Source organism: Triturus cristatus, chromosome 9, assembly GCF_964204655.1.
Source record: "Triturus cristatus chromosome 9, aTriCri1.1, whole genome shotgun sequence".
NCBI lineage: Eukaryota > Metazoa > Chordata > Amphibia > Caudata > Salamandridae > Triturus > Triturus cristatus.
In genome coordinates this window covers 486,108,011-486,125,360 of record NC_140592.1, presented here as the reverse complement: position 1 = coordinate 486,125,360, position 17,350 = coordinate 486,108,011, and the positions used below count along the sequence as shown (strand labels likewise).

The 17,350-nt window shown below is 49.1% G+C and overlaps 1 protein-coding gene across 8 annotated transcripts in view; it reads left to right on the top strand.

Annotated features, from left to right (window-relative positions):
- Window positions 1–17,350, top strand: part of CTSW (cathepsin W) — a 1,394,816-nt gene that overhangs the window by 795,739 nt on the left and 581,727 nt on the right. For all 8 annotated transcript variants that reach the window (XM_085625446.1, XM_085625448.1, XM_085625452.1 and 5 more), the window contains one exon: window positions 3,674–3,793. In XM_085625446.1, coding sequence (XP_085481572.1) covers window positions 3,674–3,793 — 120 coding nt within the window. The remainder of the gene's footprint in view (window positions 1–3,673; window positions 3,794–17,350) is intronic.

Sequence of the window (17,350 nt, the reverse complement as noted above, 5' to 3'; positions counted from 1 at the left end):
CCTCTCCGCGGCATTCGACACTGTTTGCCACCGTACCCTAGTGCGGCGCCTCAGCAGCATCGGACTCCAGGAGAAGGCACTGGAATGGATCACCTCGTTCCTCGCCGGAAGGACACAGAGAGTCCGCCTCCCCCCGTTCAGATCAGAAGCCACCGAAGTCATCTGCGGCGTTCCTCAAGGCTCCTCGCTCAGCCCAACCCTCTTCAACGTCTACATGAGCCCCCTCGCAGCCATCGCACGCCAACACAACCTCAACATCATCTCCTACGCCGACGACACCCAGCTGATCCTCTCCCTCACCAACGACCCCGCCACCACCAGAGCCAACCTACACGAAGGGATGACAGACGTAGCCAATTGGATGATGAACAGCCGCCTGAAACTGAACTCGGACAAGACGGAAGTCCTCATCCTGGGATCTTCACCCTCCGCCTGGGACGACTCCTGGTGGCCCCCCGCCCTGGGCAGCACACCCAAACCAACAGACCACGCACGCAACCTGGGCTTCATCCTGGACTCCTCCCTCTCCATGACCAGACAAGTCAACGCCGTCTCCTCGTCGTGCTTCAACATCCTGCGCATGCTACGTAAGATCTTCCGGTGGATCCCCACCGAAACCAGGAAGACGGTCACCCAGGCCCTCGTCACCAGCCGTCTGGACTACGGCAACTCCCTCTACGCCGGAACCACCGCCAAACTCCAGAAGAGACTCCAGCGGATTCAGAACGCCTCAGCACGACTCATCCTGGACATCCCCCGTCGCAGCCACATCTCCGGACACCTGAGAGATCTGCACTGGCTCCCGGTCATCAAGAGAATCACCTTCCGCCTCCTCACCCACGCACACAAAGCCCTACACAACCAAGGCCCAGGATACCTCAACAGCCGCCTCAACTTCTACGCTCCCACACGCCAGCTTCGATCGACCAGCCACGCCCTCGCCGCCGTCCCCCGCATCCGAAGAGCCACAACAGGAGGAAGGTCCTTCTCCTACCTGGCCGCCAAGACCTGGAACTCCCTCCCGACCTACCTCCGCCTGACCCAGGACCACCTTGCCTTCAGGAAGCAGCTCAAGACCTGGCTGTTCGAGCAGTAGCGGACCCCCCCTCCCCTAGCGCCTTGAGACCCCTCGGGTGAGTAGTGCGCTATATAAATGCTTTGATTGATTGATTGATCCACTGCGCAATTCTGCTCATGCATGTACAGAACTGCAAAGCTACTCTTTCTGGATTAGATGAGACTGCCACCACTTACTGGGCATCAGCTGCATATGAACTGACTGAAAAACCATATGCTCTGATCAACTGAATAAGTGGGGTGATCTATTGGTAAGAAAGTATGAGATCAGTTTAAGAGCCACTCCTTTTCTGCCAATTTTCTCAAGGTGATTAATTAATGCAAGGTGGTCCACGGTGTTGAATGCGGCCAATAGGTCTAATAAGACTAAGGCTGCGCTTTCTTCTTTATCAACAATAGATCTGATCTTTTCTGTAGCTGCCAAAAGAGCCGACTCTGTATTATGTCTTGGACTAAAACCATGTTGTGTGAAATCAAAAAAGGTTATTAGAGTCCAGAAACTAAATAACCTCTTTATACATTTGCTTTCTCCAATATTTTGGTCAGCAATAGTAGGCGAGAGATGGAACTTTAGTATTTTACATCGAAGAAATCAAGAGATGATTTTTTAATCAACGGTAGAATGGATGCTTTTTTACATGTTGTTGGGAAATAACCCTAATCCAGTATGTTATTAATGATGCTGGTAAGGTGGACAGCAATTGTATTTGAGACAGGATAGAGTACCTCCATAGGACAGGGATCAGTCGGAGATCCCGACTTAACTGTTTTTAAAAAGGAAGCAGTTTGTTCTACTTTAAGATGAGAAAATGAGGATAAAAACGGGGGAAGAAAAAGAGCCATTTTTGTCTAAAATTTAATTATCCAGGATAGTAACTGGAATATGACCTTGACTGGTGGGTTGACATTGGAAGTCTTGAAAAAACGGTGTTGACTTTACTAAAGAAGAAGCTGGCTACATGGCCACAAAATTCTTGACTAGGTGTGACCTTGTTTCTGTCTTCAAAGGTTGAGAGGACTCTCACTGTTCTAAATTGTTCCCTAGTGTAGTTGCTAGCTGCTTTTATATTATCTGGGAAGAAATGTATTTTAGATACTTTAATCAGCTTTTTATATTTGTATATAAGATTTTTATATTTTTTCTAACCTCTTGCTTATACTGCATTCTCCATATCTGTTCTTGGTGCCTGCATTTGTTCCCTAAGGTCTTGTGAAAACCATGGGGCAGAAGGCGTTTTACAATAAGTTCTTCTACCTTTCCGGGGGACCTACATGTCTGTTCGCATACTAGATTGTCTGTATGAAATGGTTTGTTTTACAGCGATGGGAAAAAAGGCAGGTGAAATTGAAGTTTAGCGATTGCCGGTGATTCAGGATTCCAATAACCGAACAGGCGAATGAGAGATCTGATATGTAACCTTGCCCAGGGGCCACAAACACCAATGCAGCCATCTCTCATTGAAATTAAAGACAAAGATACACTGGAGCTGTTGTTATCCCTTGAAGGGAGGGAAGACAATTCTGCATCTTTAGGATCAAATTAGTAGGTAGGAAAACCTTTCCAGTGGATGAGCTGAACAGTGTTCTAATAAACTTGAGATGACGATATGGCTGTAGACATGATTTTTCTTTGTTAATGTCCAGATGTGGCCTTGCAGGAGCACACAAACATGTAAAGTGTCTTGTTTATCTGTTGGTGAGATGAGGAATGAAAAAAACAGTCTTCCGGGTATGGGTGGATTTGTATGCCTTCTGTAGTATTGCAATCAGTAGGGCAAGCATCTTTGTAAATACATGAGGAGCTGACATCAAGTCAAATGAAGGATCTGAATTTAGAAATGTCCTTTTGGTGTTTGGAATTTCAGCAAGCATTGATGACCCTCCAGGATAGGAACATGAAAGTATGCATCTTGGAGATCTATTGATGACAGGAGATCTTACCCTGCTGTAACCCAACTCTACACCATCCATCCACCTACAACCATTATCTTCTCAGCCTCTGCATCTTCGTGCATAATTAAACAATGACAGTATCTAATTCTCTTTTAACCAACCTCGGTTCCCCATATTATCTTTCTCCTCACTACCCCCATGAAAGTGAATTTTACTGCTTTGTTTGCGCACTTCGAAGGTTGGAAACCTCAGTACTCAGCCCACCTACTCACCTGTACTCTTTCTTGAATTCATTGTATATAAAACTTGACTTGATCATTAAGGAGTTTTTCCTCATTTCGGTCATGGGCAAGAATGTTCCTTTTGTAGTTTATCTCTTTAAAAGTAAATTTAAAACTGCATCCTTTTTTAAGGCTTAAGAAATGTATGTATTAAATTATGTCCACAGGGAGGAACATGGTAGGGCCTTAATGATTGGCTATCAGGGGGGATGGTCTTATAACAGTGAAGTCTACTGCAAACACGCTTTGTGGCATTGGACACTAAATAGGACTCCATGAAATAAAACATCTGTAATTCAGCGCCAAGATGCATACGGGTGAACGTGCTCCTTACAAATACGCATGTTATGTTACGTTTATGAAGAGGTTACCTTATAAAGCTTTTAATTCTTGAATTTACCTATCTTGTTCTCGTCATACAGGTGGATTATCTAGTGAAGAAGAATATCCATACAAGGAGAAAAAAGGGCATTGCCAAAGAAGAAAAGGGGAATCGGTTGCCTGGATCCATGACTTTGGAATGGTCGAGAAAGATGAAGAAAGTGAGTGTCAAGGAGGGCATATAAATGTATATTAGGCAATGTAATCCAAGGTAATTGCTATACAAACTTGAACCACTGTGAGACCCATTACCTCTCCAGTCATCTTAGCGATTAGCTGAGACTAACTTATCCAACAAAGCATAACAAAGGGGCTACAGGAAAGCAAAACAAGCAAAGCAGGAGTGAAACTATGAGCCCTCCTTAGACATAGTGTAGATACCAGTAGCCTACTGTGTAGTGAAAAATGAGACCAAAAAGTTATTTTAGGAGAGTATTAGGATAAGTCTGAAGTAAGTGTTTAAAAGACAAGTAAATGAGTAACTCATCCTACTTTAGTCTAAATACAAACCATGACTGTAATGAGCTTCTGAAGGTCCACAGGAACACCCTTCAGGAAATTGTAGAGGAAACGTGAAGGAGGAGGAGAAGCAACAACTGATCACAGGGGAAAAAGGGGAACCAAGGGAATAACAACAAAACAGCAAATTTACTCAACTTGGAAAGCCTGTTACAAACTGAGTGAAAGCAAAAGAACCTACCAACTTGAAATTTTGCCAGGCAAAGGTTTACTGATAATGCTGCTCTTAAACACACATACTGCTTAGAAGTGAAAGAGAGTAATAGGAAGTACTTAACAACAAACTGACATAAGAGGCAATGAAAAGCATTGAACGCTTCCCAAACCAAGATGGCCACTACCAAGAGAAAACAGAAATAGACTGAGAAAAGTCTGTTTATATACTTAAATATATCTTCTGTGTGTTTAATGCAGCTTCCTTCAAGAATTTTCCAAGGTGTGGGGAATGTGCGTTCAACATCCACTTAGCTGATAACAGCCCCAACTCCCCACACCCCAGTATGGGCCAGCCCCTTGAGAACATCAGGTAACGCTTTGTACATGGGTGATGCAATCTCAAGGCAGAAATCCAATTTTTCCATCCACAACTCTGATCTGATCTCAATTCCTCACAATTTACTATACTTCCATTCTCAAGGGGCAACAGGGAAGGTCAGAGATAAAGGAACTTCCATTTCCTTGGGGCACACTACTTAACAGAAGCATTTTAGATTTTCCTGGCTGGTGTCTGTCATTCACTGTGTACAAACAATGGTAAAGTCAAAATTGTCAAACATTTGCAAAACTCAGGTTTGCAACGGAGTACCCATCAACTATACAAACTCTGACTGCAAAATCAGGGTCTTTATTTATTTATGCGTTTTTATATAGCGCAATCTTTACCCGAAGGTGTCAAAGCGCTTTACAATAGAACCAGTTACATTCCATAAGGACTTCAAAGTACATGAATTACATAAAAGATAGGAAAGATAAACTCTAAACTCACAAAGAATGGTAGTCAATAGTTATGTCTACTACAGCTACTAGTGGTAGAGTTACATATATATAAGTTGCATATTCATTCTAGATTACATTTTAAGAAAAGTTGAATCGATTATGGTTGGACAAATATATAACACATATTTACAGAGCAAGATCTTTTCGCCATTACTAGGGTTCTTGCGGTGCACGTTCAGCCAGGCCTTTGGGGTGTTGTTGCACTCACGGGCGATGATCTTGGGCAGGGATGGATGCCCGAGCTGATGATGGCCAGATGTCCTCCACGCTTTTTGTCCCGGTTGCCTCAACATATCAAAAGCTGCAGCAGAGATCCCTGGGGCCTGTAGGGTGTTGTTGGGGGTCCAGAAGTTCGCCTTTGTGTTGCTCAACACAGCACACGGACCGGGGGTCGAGATGAGGGTGGGGACCGGCTGAGCAGGTTGATCTGTTATATTATGTTACATGAATTTATTTTGCGCACAGATACTCAACAGAGTGTCCCGGCGCGTACTTGGGAAAAGGAGACAGAAACCAGGGGGCTGCTAAAAGAGAAGGGTTTTTAACTTTTTTAAAAAAATGGCAGGATCTTGAATGCAGCGCAGCGCCAAAGGTAAAGCATTCCAAGCCAGAGCAGCTTTCCGCACAAAGGAACTCCCACCGAGCCTTTGGTGTTTGAACCTGGAGGTCTGCATCAGAAGTTGGGAAGAAGACCGCAGCTGTCTTGCTGGATTGTAAAAATCAAACCTCTTCTGTAAATAGATAGGACCCGAACCATGAAGAGCCCTATGGGCAATAGCCAAAGTCTTAAATTTAATTCGTGACTCGACCGGGAGCAAATGTAAGGAGCGTAAATGAGCTCACCCACTACACCTGCTAGACAACCCCAGAGGCAGTCTAGCAGCCGGATTTTGGACAACCTGTAATTTATTCAAGAGGTAGCCGGTCAGGCCTGCATAAAGAGCGTTGGCATAATCCAGGCAGGACAAGATCAGGGCGTGAACAACCGTTTCTTTAGCAGGTTTTGGAAGGAGAGGAAGAAACTTCCTCAGAGCCTTCAGAGTGCCAAAACAAGTCCCAACCAACTTCTTGACCTGGGTTGAAAAGGACAGGTTCTCATTGAACCAAGCCCCCAGATTTTTTGCAGAATTACCCAGTGCACTAGGCAAGGGGAAGCGGGGGGCCATAACGTCTCTCTGAAGTTGGCAGGAAAAACGCCGTACAAGAGGACCTCAGATTTCTCTTCATTACACTTTAGCTGCGCCTGGGCGAGCCAGCGAAAGACAGAGGACAAGCAATGTTGAGCCAAGAGAACTGAGTCATCATCCCTTCCCCAGGAGAACAGAAGCTGGGTGTCATCAGCGTAGGCCATCACCTTAGCCCCTAACGACTCCGCTAAATAAATCAGCGGAGTAACATAGATGTTAAAGAGAAGGGGACTAAGGGATGACCCCTGCGGGACCCCAGTGTCCACCTGCTGGAGCACAGAGGCACATGGAGGCAGCCAAATCTGCTGTGAGCGGCCTTCCAGGAAGGACCTGATCCAGCCCCATGCAGACCCGGATAAGCCAATCTCCGAGAGGCGATCCAGGAGCAAAGAATGGGGCACAGTGTCGAATGCCGCCGAGAGATCTATCATAACCAAAGCAGCCCTCCCACCGGCATCCAAACACTCGTGAAGAGCCTCTGACACCTCCAGCAGAGCTGATTCCGTACTAAACGAGGCCCGGAATCCAGATTGAGCCGGATGGAGCAGATCTGAGGCCCCGACGAAATTGGTCAGTTGATTAGTGACGACATTCTCGCAGACCTTAGCCAGACTTGGCAAAAGTGAGATAGGACAATAGTTTCCTGGAATCAGCGGGTCAAGGGACGGATTATTGAGGAGGGGGAGAATTTGTGCCAGCTTCCAGGAAGCCGGGACGAAGGCTTCCTGCAATGACATGTTAACAATTTGGTTGACTTCTGAGTTGATGGTATCTGCCGCAGCGGCCAGCAGTCTGGCAGCACCGGGATCCGTAGGAGATCCCGACTTCAAGGCTTTAATAATTTTGAGAGTACCGGCCCAATCTATTGGCTCAAAGGCTGACCGTATTGACAGGACCAGCTACAGACTGGCCAGTGGGGGGGGCTGTGGACGCCATAGTGCAAGCGGAGAATGAAGCTTGTATAATGCACATTTTTTCCAAAAAGAACTTAGCAAGCGTATTGCACCAGGACTCCGAAACAGGCGCAGGATGGCAGGGATGTCCAAGTCAGAGGGAGCCGCACACTCACCTTTGGCGCAGAGTTTGTGCCTCCATGTCGACTGCGGTATTCTCCCTGCTACCAGTCATCTGGGTACATCGGGACACCGGCATTGGACCCGGGGCCACATGGCTGAAGATCAGCAGTAGTCTCTCAAACACCAGACAGCTGTGAACAGCTGAGCAGCATCTGCCACAGTCCCAGGACCAACACGCCAGACTAGATGTGGTTGTGCCACGGTCGCACATCGCCCTCACCCCAGAGCATGCCCCGTCGCCAAAATGTTGCTCGCCAGCAACCCCCGGCACCTCGGCCATCCACCTGGACAGCCCACAGCAGTCTCCTGACCACTGGCCACTGTTTATGGCAGAGCACATCAGCGGACCCGGTACAACACGTCGGGCACACCTGGGCCGGGCCATAAAGCACACCACCCTTCTGCTGGAGTGGGCATCACCGCTAAGATGGCGGTCCCCCGCATTTCCCTTTCTTGTTGTTGCTGTGCGGTCCTCGCCGTGTCGCCCTGATCCACGACCCTGGTCTCCATTGTCTGCTATGGGAGACCTAGGGAACATTTAGCTTGATTACAGATATGTAGTGGCCAGATGGAGGGGCTTTGCTGGAATTTATGCCGAAATGGCTATCCCAAGCCCTAGCAGTCAGTCATCTTCACTCATTGTTTTTTCCATCTTATTCCGCAGGCGATTTGTCTGAAAGTAGGATACAAAGGGTGGCTCGTACGAGGCTGCAGCTGTTTAAAACTTCATAGCTAATCCTTTCATCTTTCAGTCCACTGTAGCATTAGTCAAGATTACATTTCCTCTCAGCAAATACATATCTTATATTCTGAAGCCCTGCGGTTAGTAAAAGTTGCTTAGTGTATCACGCAATGTGGTGGCCAAAAGTCAACAGTTGCTCTTTCAGTTAGTCGGTCAAACATATTTATTCCGATAATATAGCCGTATTGGACACAAACATAATAAATAACATTATAACTGTTTAAAAATATAAACATCTAAAATTCCATTATAGAGGGTTATCCACACATTAATTCTTTTTAAAAAGCATATTCTGATAGAGACATCTAGCCGCAGATTCCTTAACTTGGAATATCCCCAGGCATCAGACTGGATGCGGAATATTTTTGCAGCAGCACCTCTGCACGCCTGGGGGATGGCGCCACACGGCCCCGCCCTGACGTCGTCCACGTACGTGACGTCAGCGAGGTAATATAAGTCCCTCCCGGCGCGCTGACGTCATTTTCCTTCTTTTCCGCCTGCAACGCGGATCCGGAGTGAGCGGTTCCTTTGGCCTGTTTTCAGGCCTCGTCGACGCTTCGCTTCAGGAACAGTGTGCGATGCCTTCGGGCTTTAAAACTTGCATCTTATTTGTATGTGGTGTCTGGGCAAGCACCATGACTCCACGGACTTCGAAGCCTGCCAACACCTGAAGCCGAAGTCTCGGCGGGAGCGCCGTATGAAGCTTCTCTCGGCACGGCTGTCCAGGTCGGAGTCGTCTCGTCCCCCGGCCTCTTCATCAACGACAGGTCCCTCTACTGTCCGGTTCCGCTGTCGTTCGCCGTCCGGGACCGTCGTTTGCCACTTGGTAAGTTGAGGCGCTTGTCACAAGGGTCTTCGACCTCCCCTTCTTCTGTTGTTAGGGGCACTGGTTCCTGGAACATTCCGGACATGCGCTCCTGACAGTCGGTCCCCCTCTATCCGCCCTTTCCGGGTGTGGGGGCGACTCTGGTCCAAATGGAGGCATACCGCGGCTCTGCAGGCCTTCCTTGCGTCCTCTCCCGTTCTCGGGGCCTCCGCTTCTTGTGGGATCTCCGACAGACTCGCCGGCGGGTTCGACCCCGGTGCCATTTGAGCCTTTGCCCCCCAGGAACGTTGGAGATGTGGTGCCGTTAGGGCGCGGCCCAGATGGGTCCCTCTCTACAGTCCACGTGGAGTTGTTAGGGTGCGGCGCACCTGGGTCCCCCTCTACGACCCACGGCACCTCTGCTGCGCCGCATAGCCATGCTGGACTTCCTGTGGCGCTGCAGGTGGTTGCCGGTGCTCATAGCCCCGTCTTGAGCACACCCCGGGTTTCCAGGCAGGCGGTCACCTGTCCAGAGCCGGGGGCAGCGCCTCCTCGGCTCCGCCTCCGCTTCTTTCTCCGGAGTCGGAGACTGTCATGAATGAAGTGGAGTCGGCGCCGGGGCGGCGCCGAAAGCGTGCCTTGCCGGCTCCGGCGCCTTCTCCTTCTACGGAAGGGGAGCTCGTCATAGTTTCGGCGCCGGATGCAGCCGAGTCGGCGACTGACGAGGCATGGTCGGCGCCGACGCGCGTTGTTTTGCCGCTGTGTTGCCGCTGAGTTATGGACTCTTCTCCAGAGGCCTCTGGAGAGATTTCAGCGCCGCCCTCTCGCCCGGCGTCACCGGAGGTATTGTTGCCAGTGCCCCCCTTGGAATTTGTGGAGCCTCCTCAGGAGCTCCCAGATCCGGCAGGCTCTTCGCCTCCCCAGGAACCCCATCAGGATCCTCATTCTTCAATGTGGCTCCCTTCCGTGGGGCATTGGTCACACCCTCAGTGTCTTGGGAGGGTCAGCTTACAAACCTCCCCTACTGATGAGTTGTTGTCCCCTCCGTGGAGGGCTACCGAGGCTGGTGCAACTTTTTTGAGAGTAGTCTCATTGGCCACCCACATTTTTTAAACATGTAAACCCCTTCTGCCCCTTTGTCTGTTGACCCCTTGCTTGAGGTCCTTCACCGGGGGTCCAGGAATGTGAAGCCGCTTCTGGTTCACCGGCTCCTTGCGGGCTTTCGTCCTTTCATTTAGGTCTTCTTAGGCTTATCTTCCGTAGTGGTACTTTTTTCATTTCGCATCCTTTAGATGCGCTCTGTGTTTAGCATGGGCGGTGGGCCTTACGTCTTCTTTTTCTGTGGTCAAGGGTGATTACCCTTTTATTGGCATCCCTTGGATGCGTTTTGCTTTGAGGTGCCTGTTGGCCTGCTATGCCTGTGTTCCACGGGTTGCTGTGTCTGGTCCTCTGACTGTGGTATTGAGCCGGCGGCTCAGCTCGGTAATGTCATACGGCTCGGAACTCAGAATCACGGGTTCAGTTTGTTACTGCGCTCTTTTAGCTTGGCTTATTGCCCTAAGAGGTGTTCCCCGTTGTTTGGGGTATGCATACTCCATGCGGGGTACTTGTGTGCTATTATATAGCCCTGCTTATCTCGCCTGGACCTGGAGAGCCTGTGTCTCCATGCGTCATCTGGTGGTCTGTTGTCTGGTGTTATATGTTTTCTCCTGGGGCCATCTGCTTACGCCATGGTCATCCACCTCTTTGGGAGGCTTCATGGTCTCCTCTTCTACAACGGCTCCTGCCTGCCCTTACTGTGCTAGGTATGATCCGGTATGGACATGTTCTTGCTCCTGGCTAGCTCTGATTATATGTTTATACATGCCGGTTGCCTTGGTATTCCTCTTCCTACGTCGTCACCTCTTTCGAAGCTGCACGGTCCGGACCAATATCTCCATGTGTGGGGGAGCTTTTCTATGTTGTTGCGAGTTGCCCATAGGTTCCTCCTTGCTTCTGCTTACTGGGGTAATTTCCCAATTGACATATGCTCCTTTTTTTGGTGTTCAACGCTGTACGTGTCTTTTCTGGCCACTTCCTTCGGATATTCGCTTTTTCCATGTTTTCACATACTATTGTTACAGCTTCGCCCCCGGGACAGCTCTATTGTGGGTTGTTGCTCACTTTGGCTTCATATTGCCCGGTCGGGCACTCTTATGCTTCTTGTGTAAGCCACTTTAGGGTCTCTCTGGCTGTTTGCTTACTGCATATTTCTTCCTGCTTCAGCGGGTTTAGAATTGATGCTAATTGCCTCTACTTACCCTTTTTGGGGATTGTGTGTGCACTAGGTAGGTTTCCTGTCCCGCTGGCTATTTACAACGCATGGCTCAGGTTCTGGGTCTTGCCTTTGGGCTCGTGACACCGGCTCCTTCGACTTCCTTCTATAGGTTAGTCTGTTAGGCTGGTTGCATCTCTTCAAGTTCATTTCGAGCTTGGGTTGGTGTACTCATCGGGTGCCATTAAGCGGAGAGTGGTCCTTCTTTTTTCTCTCTCTCTCTCTCTCTCTCTCTCTCTCTCTCTCTCTCTCTCTCTCTCTCTCTCTCTCTCTCTCTCTCTCTCTCTCTCTCTCTCTCTCTCTCTCTCTCTCTCTCTCTCTCTCTCTCTCTCTCTCTCTCTCTCTCTCTCTCTCTCTCTCTCTCTCCTTTTTCTTTTTCTTTTTCTTTTTCTTTGCTCTGGTATAGGGCTCCTGCCGTTCTACCTGTCATTTTTATACGGGTATGGTGTGGCACCATTCTGGCATTTTTGGGATATCTTCTATCCTGTTATTTCTGCTCTTTCGAACTGCTGGGTTGCTGTCTGGCTATTCCGCCACAGCTCTTCCCCCCCCTTATCCGTCACTCTTTTGCCGGATTGGATGTTTTCTGTTGTTCTCTCGCAGACCCACCCCCCCTTTTGGGGTATGGCTGTGGTATCTATTCTAAGTTAAGGAATCTGTGGCTAGATGTCTCTATCAGATGTATGAGTTACTTACCTTTGGTAACGATGTATCTGGTAAAGACGTTGTCTAGCCGCAGATTCCTTAACGCCCACCCAGCCTCCCCGTTCTGCGAGGACTTTGCCGAGTGGTGTTCTCCACTGGCCTCTTCAGTTGCCATTGGGTTGTCTCTGAAGGGGGTTCGGATTGTTGCTCTCCCCTGAGTGTTTTTCATATACAGTTAACCTCTGCTGAGGGGCTTCTTTCCTATGATATGGTGCCTTTTGATTTGTGAGGAGATTCGTTTTCCTCGCCGGTTACCTTCCCTTCCTTCCGTCTTCTCTACTAACTCGGGGTCCTGGTCCCCTCATGGTCATCCTCTTTGAGGGTCGGTGGTGCTCTGTTTCCAACCTCCGTTCTTATGGGGTAAAGGCCAGCCTTTTCCTACCTTCCTACAGTAGACTGTTGTTCTGTTATTACTAGACGGCACAGTTCTACATGGCGCTATCAGTCTAGTTACGTCTGTTGAGATGTTCTTCCCTGGTTGCACTCGGGGAGGGGTCTTCGCTTAGCTTGGGAAGCTCTTTATGTAGGCAGTGTCTAATTCTGCCTTTTACGATGGTGTCTTCCACCATCCTCCTTCTTTATTCATGGACCTTCATCCCTCACACACTATTCCCATACTTTCATAGTTTTTTGTTGATGGCTCCGCATTGTGTCGCGGAAAGGTTTCTCTGAAGAAAACTGATGTCAGCGCGCCGGGAGGGACTTATATGACCTCCCTGACGTCACGTACGTGGACGGCGTCAGGGCGGGGTCGCGTGGCGCCGTCGACGGCGTCTGTGCGGGGTCATGTGGTGCCGTCTTCCCGGCGTGCAGAGGTGCTGCTGCTAAAAAATTTCGGATCCAGTCTGATGCTAAATGGCAGCAGTTCCTCCAGGTGGCAAGTAAAGAAATGTGAGATCGTGAAAGTTATCAGGATTGAAGTATCGAATTTACACCTTCTGATTATGTTCCCATGTTTACCCTCACCATAATTCAGTAGATGTTGCGACAACTTTTTTTCCTTGAGCATATCATGTATATGGCAAGAAAAGAGAAAATTAGTTTCTGCCTCAACACAATCAAGATAATGAAATCAATTACAAATCTGGTGAAGGCGCTGCCCTCAAGACTGACTGAATAAGGCTAAGAGAAGAATATCCAAATGTGGCTCATGCTGGCATAGGAATCTAATTCCAATATGTAGGTTTTATAATGTGTAAGAACCATGGCTTAATAATTTCTGGTGCCAACCACTGTTTTGCGAGACCCAACGCCCCTAAGACATTGCGTATGTATTTTTCACCCACCTAGGTTTTTTCTACTTTGATTGTGCAGATTTTAATACAGGGCTTCTGTAGGAGAGTAGGGTCTGCTATCCTATGGTCACCCCAAATTTTTGCTTTTTGCTTCACTGGTTTTTGACATATTGAGGCTGTGGGCCTGCCAATCAGACCCCCAGCCTGCTGTTCTCTCTACTAAATTTACACTATGCACCCTAGGTGCATAACCAATTGGAAGTGGATCACCCTGTGAGCCCCTGTACCAGTGTACACTAGGTACCCAGGGCATTGGTGTATCTAAGGCCTACCAGGGGCTGAAGCATGTATTATGCCACCCCAGGCTTGGCCTAACAAATTTGACACAACTGGCTGATCACTCAGCTGGGGTAAGTTGGTGTAACCACCTCTTACTTAGGTGTAGTATACCTATACCTAACCTTAAATGGGACACATGTTAACCTATAAGTCACTCCTATGGCAGGCCTTAACAATCCTGAAGGCAGAGTGCTTGGTTCCATGTGAGATGGTGCTCTGGCATGAGCTGAGCCTGTCTGCAGTGGTCGGAACAACTTCCTTTTACTGTTTCCAGATATCGTCATACCATATACTCTTAAGTGCATTATGAACCTCGCGGTTAAATGCTATCTTTGGTTTGGCTTTATCAAAACATGTCGAGTAAGGTGTCATACGAATTGGAATACTAACCCCTCGCCAATTCTGGCGACGGGGTTAGCATTCCACCCTTCTAGAGGGACACGACATGTACAGTACCTGAAACCCGGGTAAAATCAGACATAGCCTCAGCTCCACAAAATGGATGCTGCCACCACAGACACAAGTCTGCCCTCCTGCTGCTGGGAGTCCTTCCAGCTTGGGAGGTGTGGACAAAGGGTTTCCTGCCAGGGGAGGTGCATGCACCCCCCCAGACAGGATGTTGTGTATTGCTCAGGTAGGGCTTGAAAGAAACCAGACATGCCTGAGGCTCACAAGGAGCCTCGGTGCATATGCCAGTTCAAACCGGTCCTGGGGCACACCAGTCCCGGGCCTGGGGCGAGCTGGACAAAGGATTGGGGGTGTAACCACCCCCCGTCCTGGTCCCACCCTTAGGGAGGGACCTAGCAGGTAGTCCGGCCCCTAGAATCCGCTTAAAGGTAGGAGCTGTGTCCTAAGACTTCAGACATCCTGGAATCAACTTGAAACTAAGAAGAAGACGGGAACTTCGACATTCTGCTGCACAGAAGACTGAAGGAAATCTCCCCTGTGGTCAGGGAGTGACCACCTTGCTAACGCAAGCACCATCCAGCGAATCAACGTCTGCTTTGCCGCCGCCTCCCGCCGGAGCCCGAGCCCAGAGACTGACAAGACCTGGACCTCCAGACCTCTCACCGCCCGATCCACAGTCCCTGAAAAGAGGAGACCCGTGGAGGCACCGAGACACGTGGAGCCAGCCATCTTGAAACGACCACGACAAGCTGCAAGCGCAACAACCGAGGCTCCCTCCAAGTTGTGCTTTGGGATCTGAGAAGCCCAACCCTCGAGCAGCATCTGCACCAAAGGTGAGCCCTCCAGCATCTCCACGATCTGCGTGGGGCCCTTCTGCATTTTGCCACTCGACGCGCCTAACCGGTTGCTGGCCCGCTGGCTAGTGGCCATCTTGGCGACGAACTTCCAGAAATACACCGCTGGTCTGGTTGCTCCAGGCTGGCCCTTGCTCCCCTCCAAAGGAGCAGTCCCTCTGACCTTGCTGGTCAGAACCATCAGCTTATCTTGTTCTCCACAACAATTGCTTTTGCCAAGGCTTGTTTGCTTCGATCAAGTCGCCGACACCGCCGACAGCGAGAGCCTGCGTGGGACAGCTCGTGAACCGACTCCTGGACGTCGTCGACCTCCAGGGACCACGTGGCTGCAGAGACAAGCTACACCTTTCTTCCTGTTTGCACCCGACATCGCCTGGTACCCACCTGGTGCCACGCTGGTCACTGGCTAGTGGCTGTGAACACTGTCCCCTCTGCTTACAGGTCTTCTACAACTCCGATCCACTCTTGGATCCACCGCATCTCTCCCGGACCGACCGCCTGCAGCATCTTTGTCCACAGGCTCCATTGACCCGATAGAAGAAACCCGACGCACTTCGACACCTATGCACCCGCTTCCTGTGGGTGAGGTAAAGCTGGCACTCCGGTGCCCAAGTGTAGAGTAACATCTCTAGTGTCTGTGTTTCCAATCTTAAGGTCATAGTCCATCCGACAGATCCTTTTTGCAGTAACTTTGTACTTTTTACGCACCCATTGAAACCTATGGGAGCACGCGTGTGACTATTTGCTCTGCACACGCCACCCGTGGACCTCCTGGTCACTAACTGAAGTTAGCTCCTTGTAGGCCCAGCGATTCTAGAGGTCCTAGGCCTTTTCCCTTTTCTGTTCGTGGTACTTATACCACTATTTTAGTATATGGTTTGAGCGGCCACCAGGGCCTATCCATATAAAGTGCAACTTCTGTGTATTCTACTGTAATCTTGTTTGACGATTTGTGCTCCTGTGCTCATAAAGAGACTAGGGGTTACTTTGAGAAATAAATACATATATATTTTGAATATATATCTGTGTGGTGTCCTTTCATTGGTATAAAAGGGGGTTACATTTGGTAAAACAGCTGGCTTAACACGCTTCACGAGTTTAGCCTCAAAGACTGCTTAGCCTACGCTACCACTAGGGCAGCTAGTCCGAAAAGGTTGACTTACAACCACACCATAAGGGTTGCTTGGCATGGTACAAGGTGGTCACTTTAACTAGTGAACATCATATACCAGGCCAACTTCTCACAGCTCCACTGTAAAACTTTAATTGAGGAGAACTCCAGATTCGACCCAATACAAAAACGAGTTACACCTTGACAGGGCACCAGTGTCCTCTAGCCCAAGGTCCAGATGGACAAGTTACTTACCTTCGGTAACGCCTTTTCTCGTAGAGACATAATCTAGTCCTAGATTCCTACAAACACAAGGAGATGTTGGACGGAGCGCTAAAACTTTTCAGACATTCACCCCCAGTCACAGATCTGGGTTGAATCCATCCTCGTTCTTTAGCTCACTTTGCCACCTCAGTTCAGACCCAGCTATATGCCAATCAGTCTTGACCCTGTGCCTCATGGGAACTGTCCAACCCGAACTGCCAAGCCAGGTCTTCCCTGAACCGGAAAGAAGCATCCTGGTACCGGTTTCGGGGTAACACCCTTTATCAGCCAGGCTACCTTGAATCCAGTGGCAAAGTGAGAAAGGGACCCACTTCAAGGGCATACCTTGCCAACTTAGGGCGATTAAAGCAAACACAAGGAGATGATGGACGGCGCGCTGAAACTTTTCAGACACTCACCCCCAGTCACAGACCTAGATTTCTTACGTTTGAACTTCCAGAATAGATCTGGAAGGTTTTTCTGCGTGCCAGTAGATGGCGTTGGTATACTCCGCGTGATGGCGTCGTGTTTGTCATGGTGGTGACTTCCTCGTCGTCAATATTATCGCCTCTCCGGCGGGCTGACGGCAGTACTCTCCTTAACTTTGAACAGATACCCAAGCAATACCATCCCCGGTGAGGGGACTGTAGAATGGCGTAGACTAGAAAATCCTGTAAAAAAGAGTGACCCACAGGCCTTCTCTGCGGACCTGGGAATCCAGGCAGTAATGTATGGCGAACGTGTGCAGAGATGCCCACGTGGCAGCTTGAAATATGTCAGACGGAAACACCACACTGGAGAGCCGTGGTGGCCGTCTTTACCCTGGTTGAATGTCCCATAAGCCCTTCAGGGAGATTCTTCTTTGCCAAGGCGTAACAATTTTTAATACAGAGGATGACTCATAGGGATATAGTTCTCTTCTAGACAGCACGGCCTTTCTTTGCACCCACGTATCCAATAAAGAGTTGGTCGTCCACCTGGAACTCTTTGGTTCAATCAAGGTAGAACCATAACACACTTTTTGGGGCCAGAAGATGGAGACATTCCTCTTCCTTGGAAGGATGTGGGGTGCATTGAAGGTGTGAAGGGTAACTGACTGTCCCAGATGGAAGGGTATTACCACCTTAGGCAGAAAGGATGCCCTAGTCTGGAGTACTACCTTG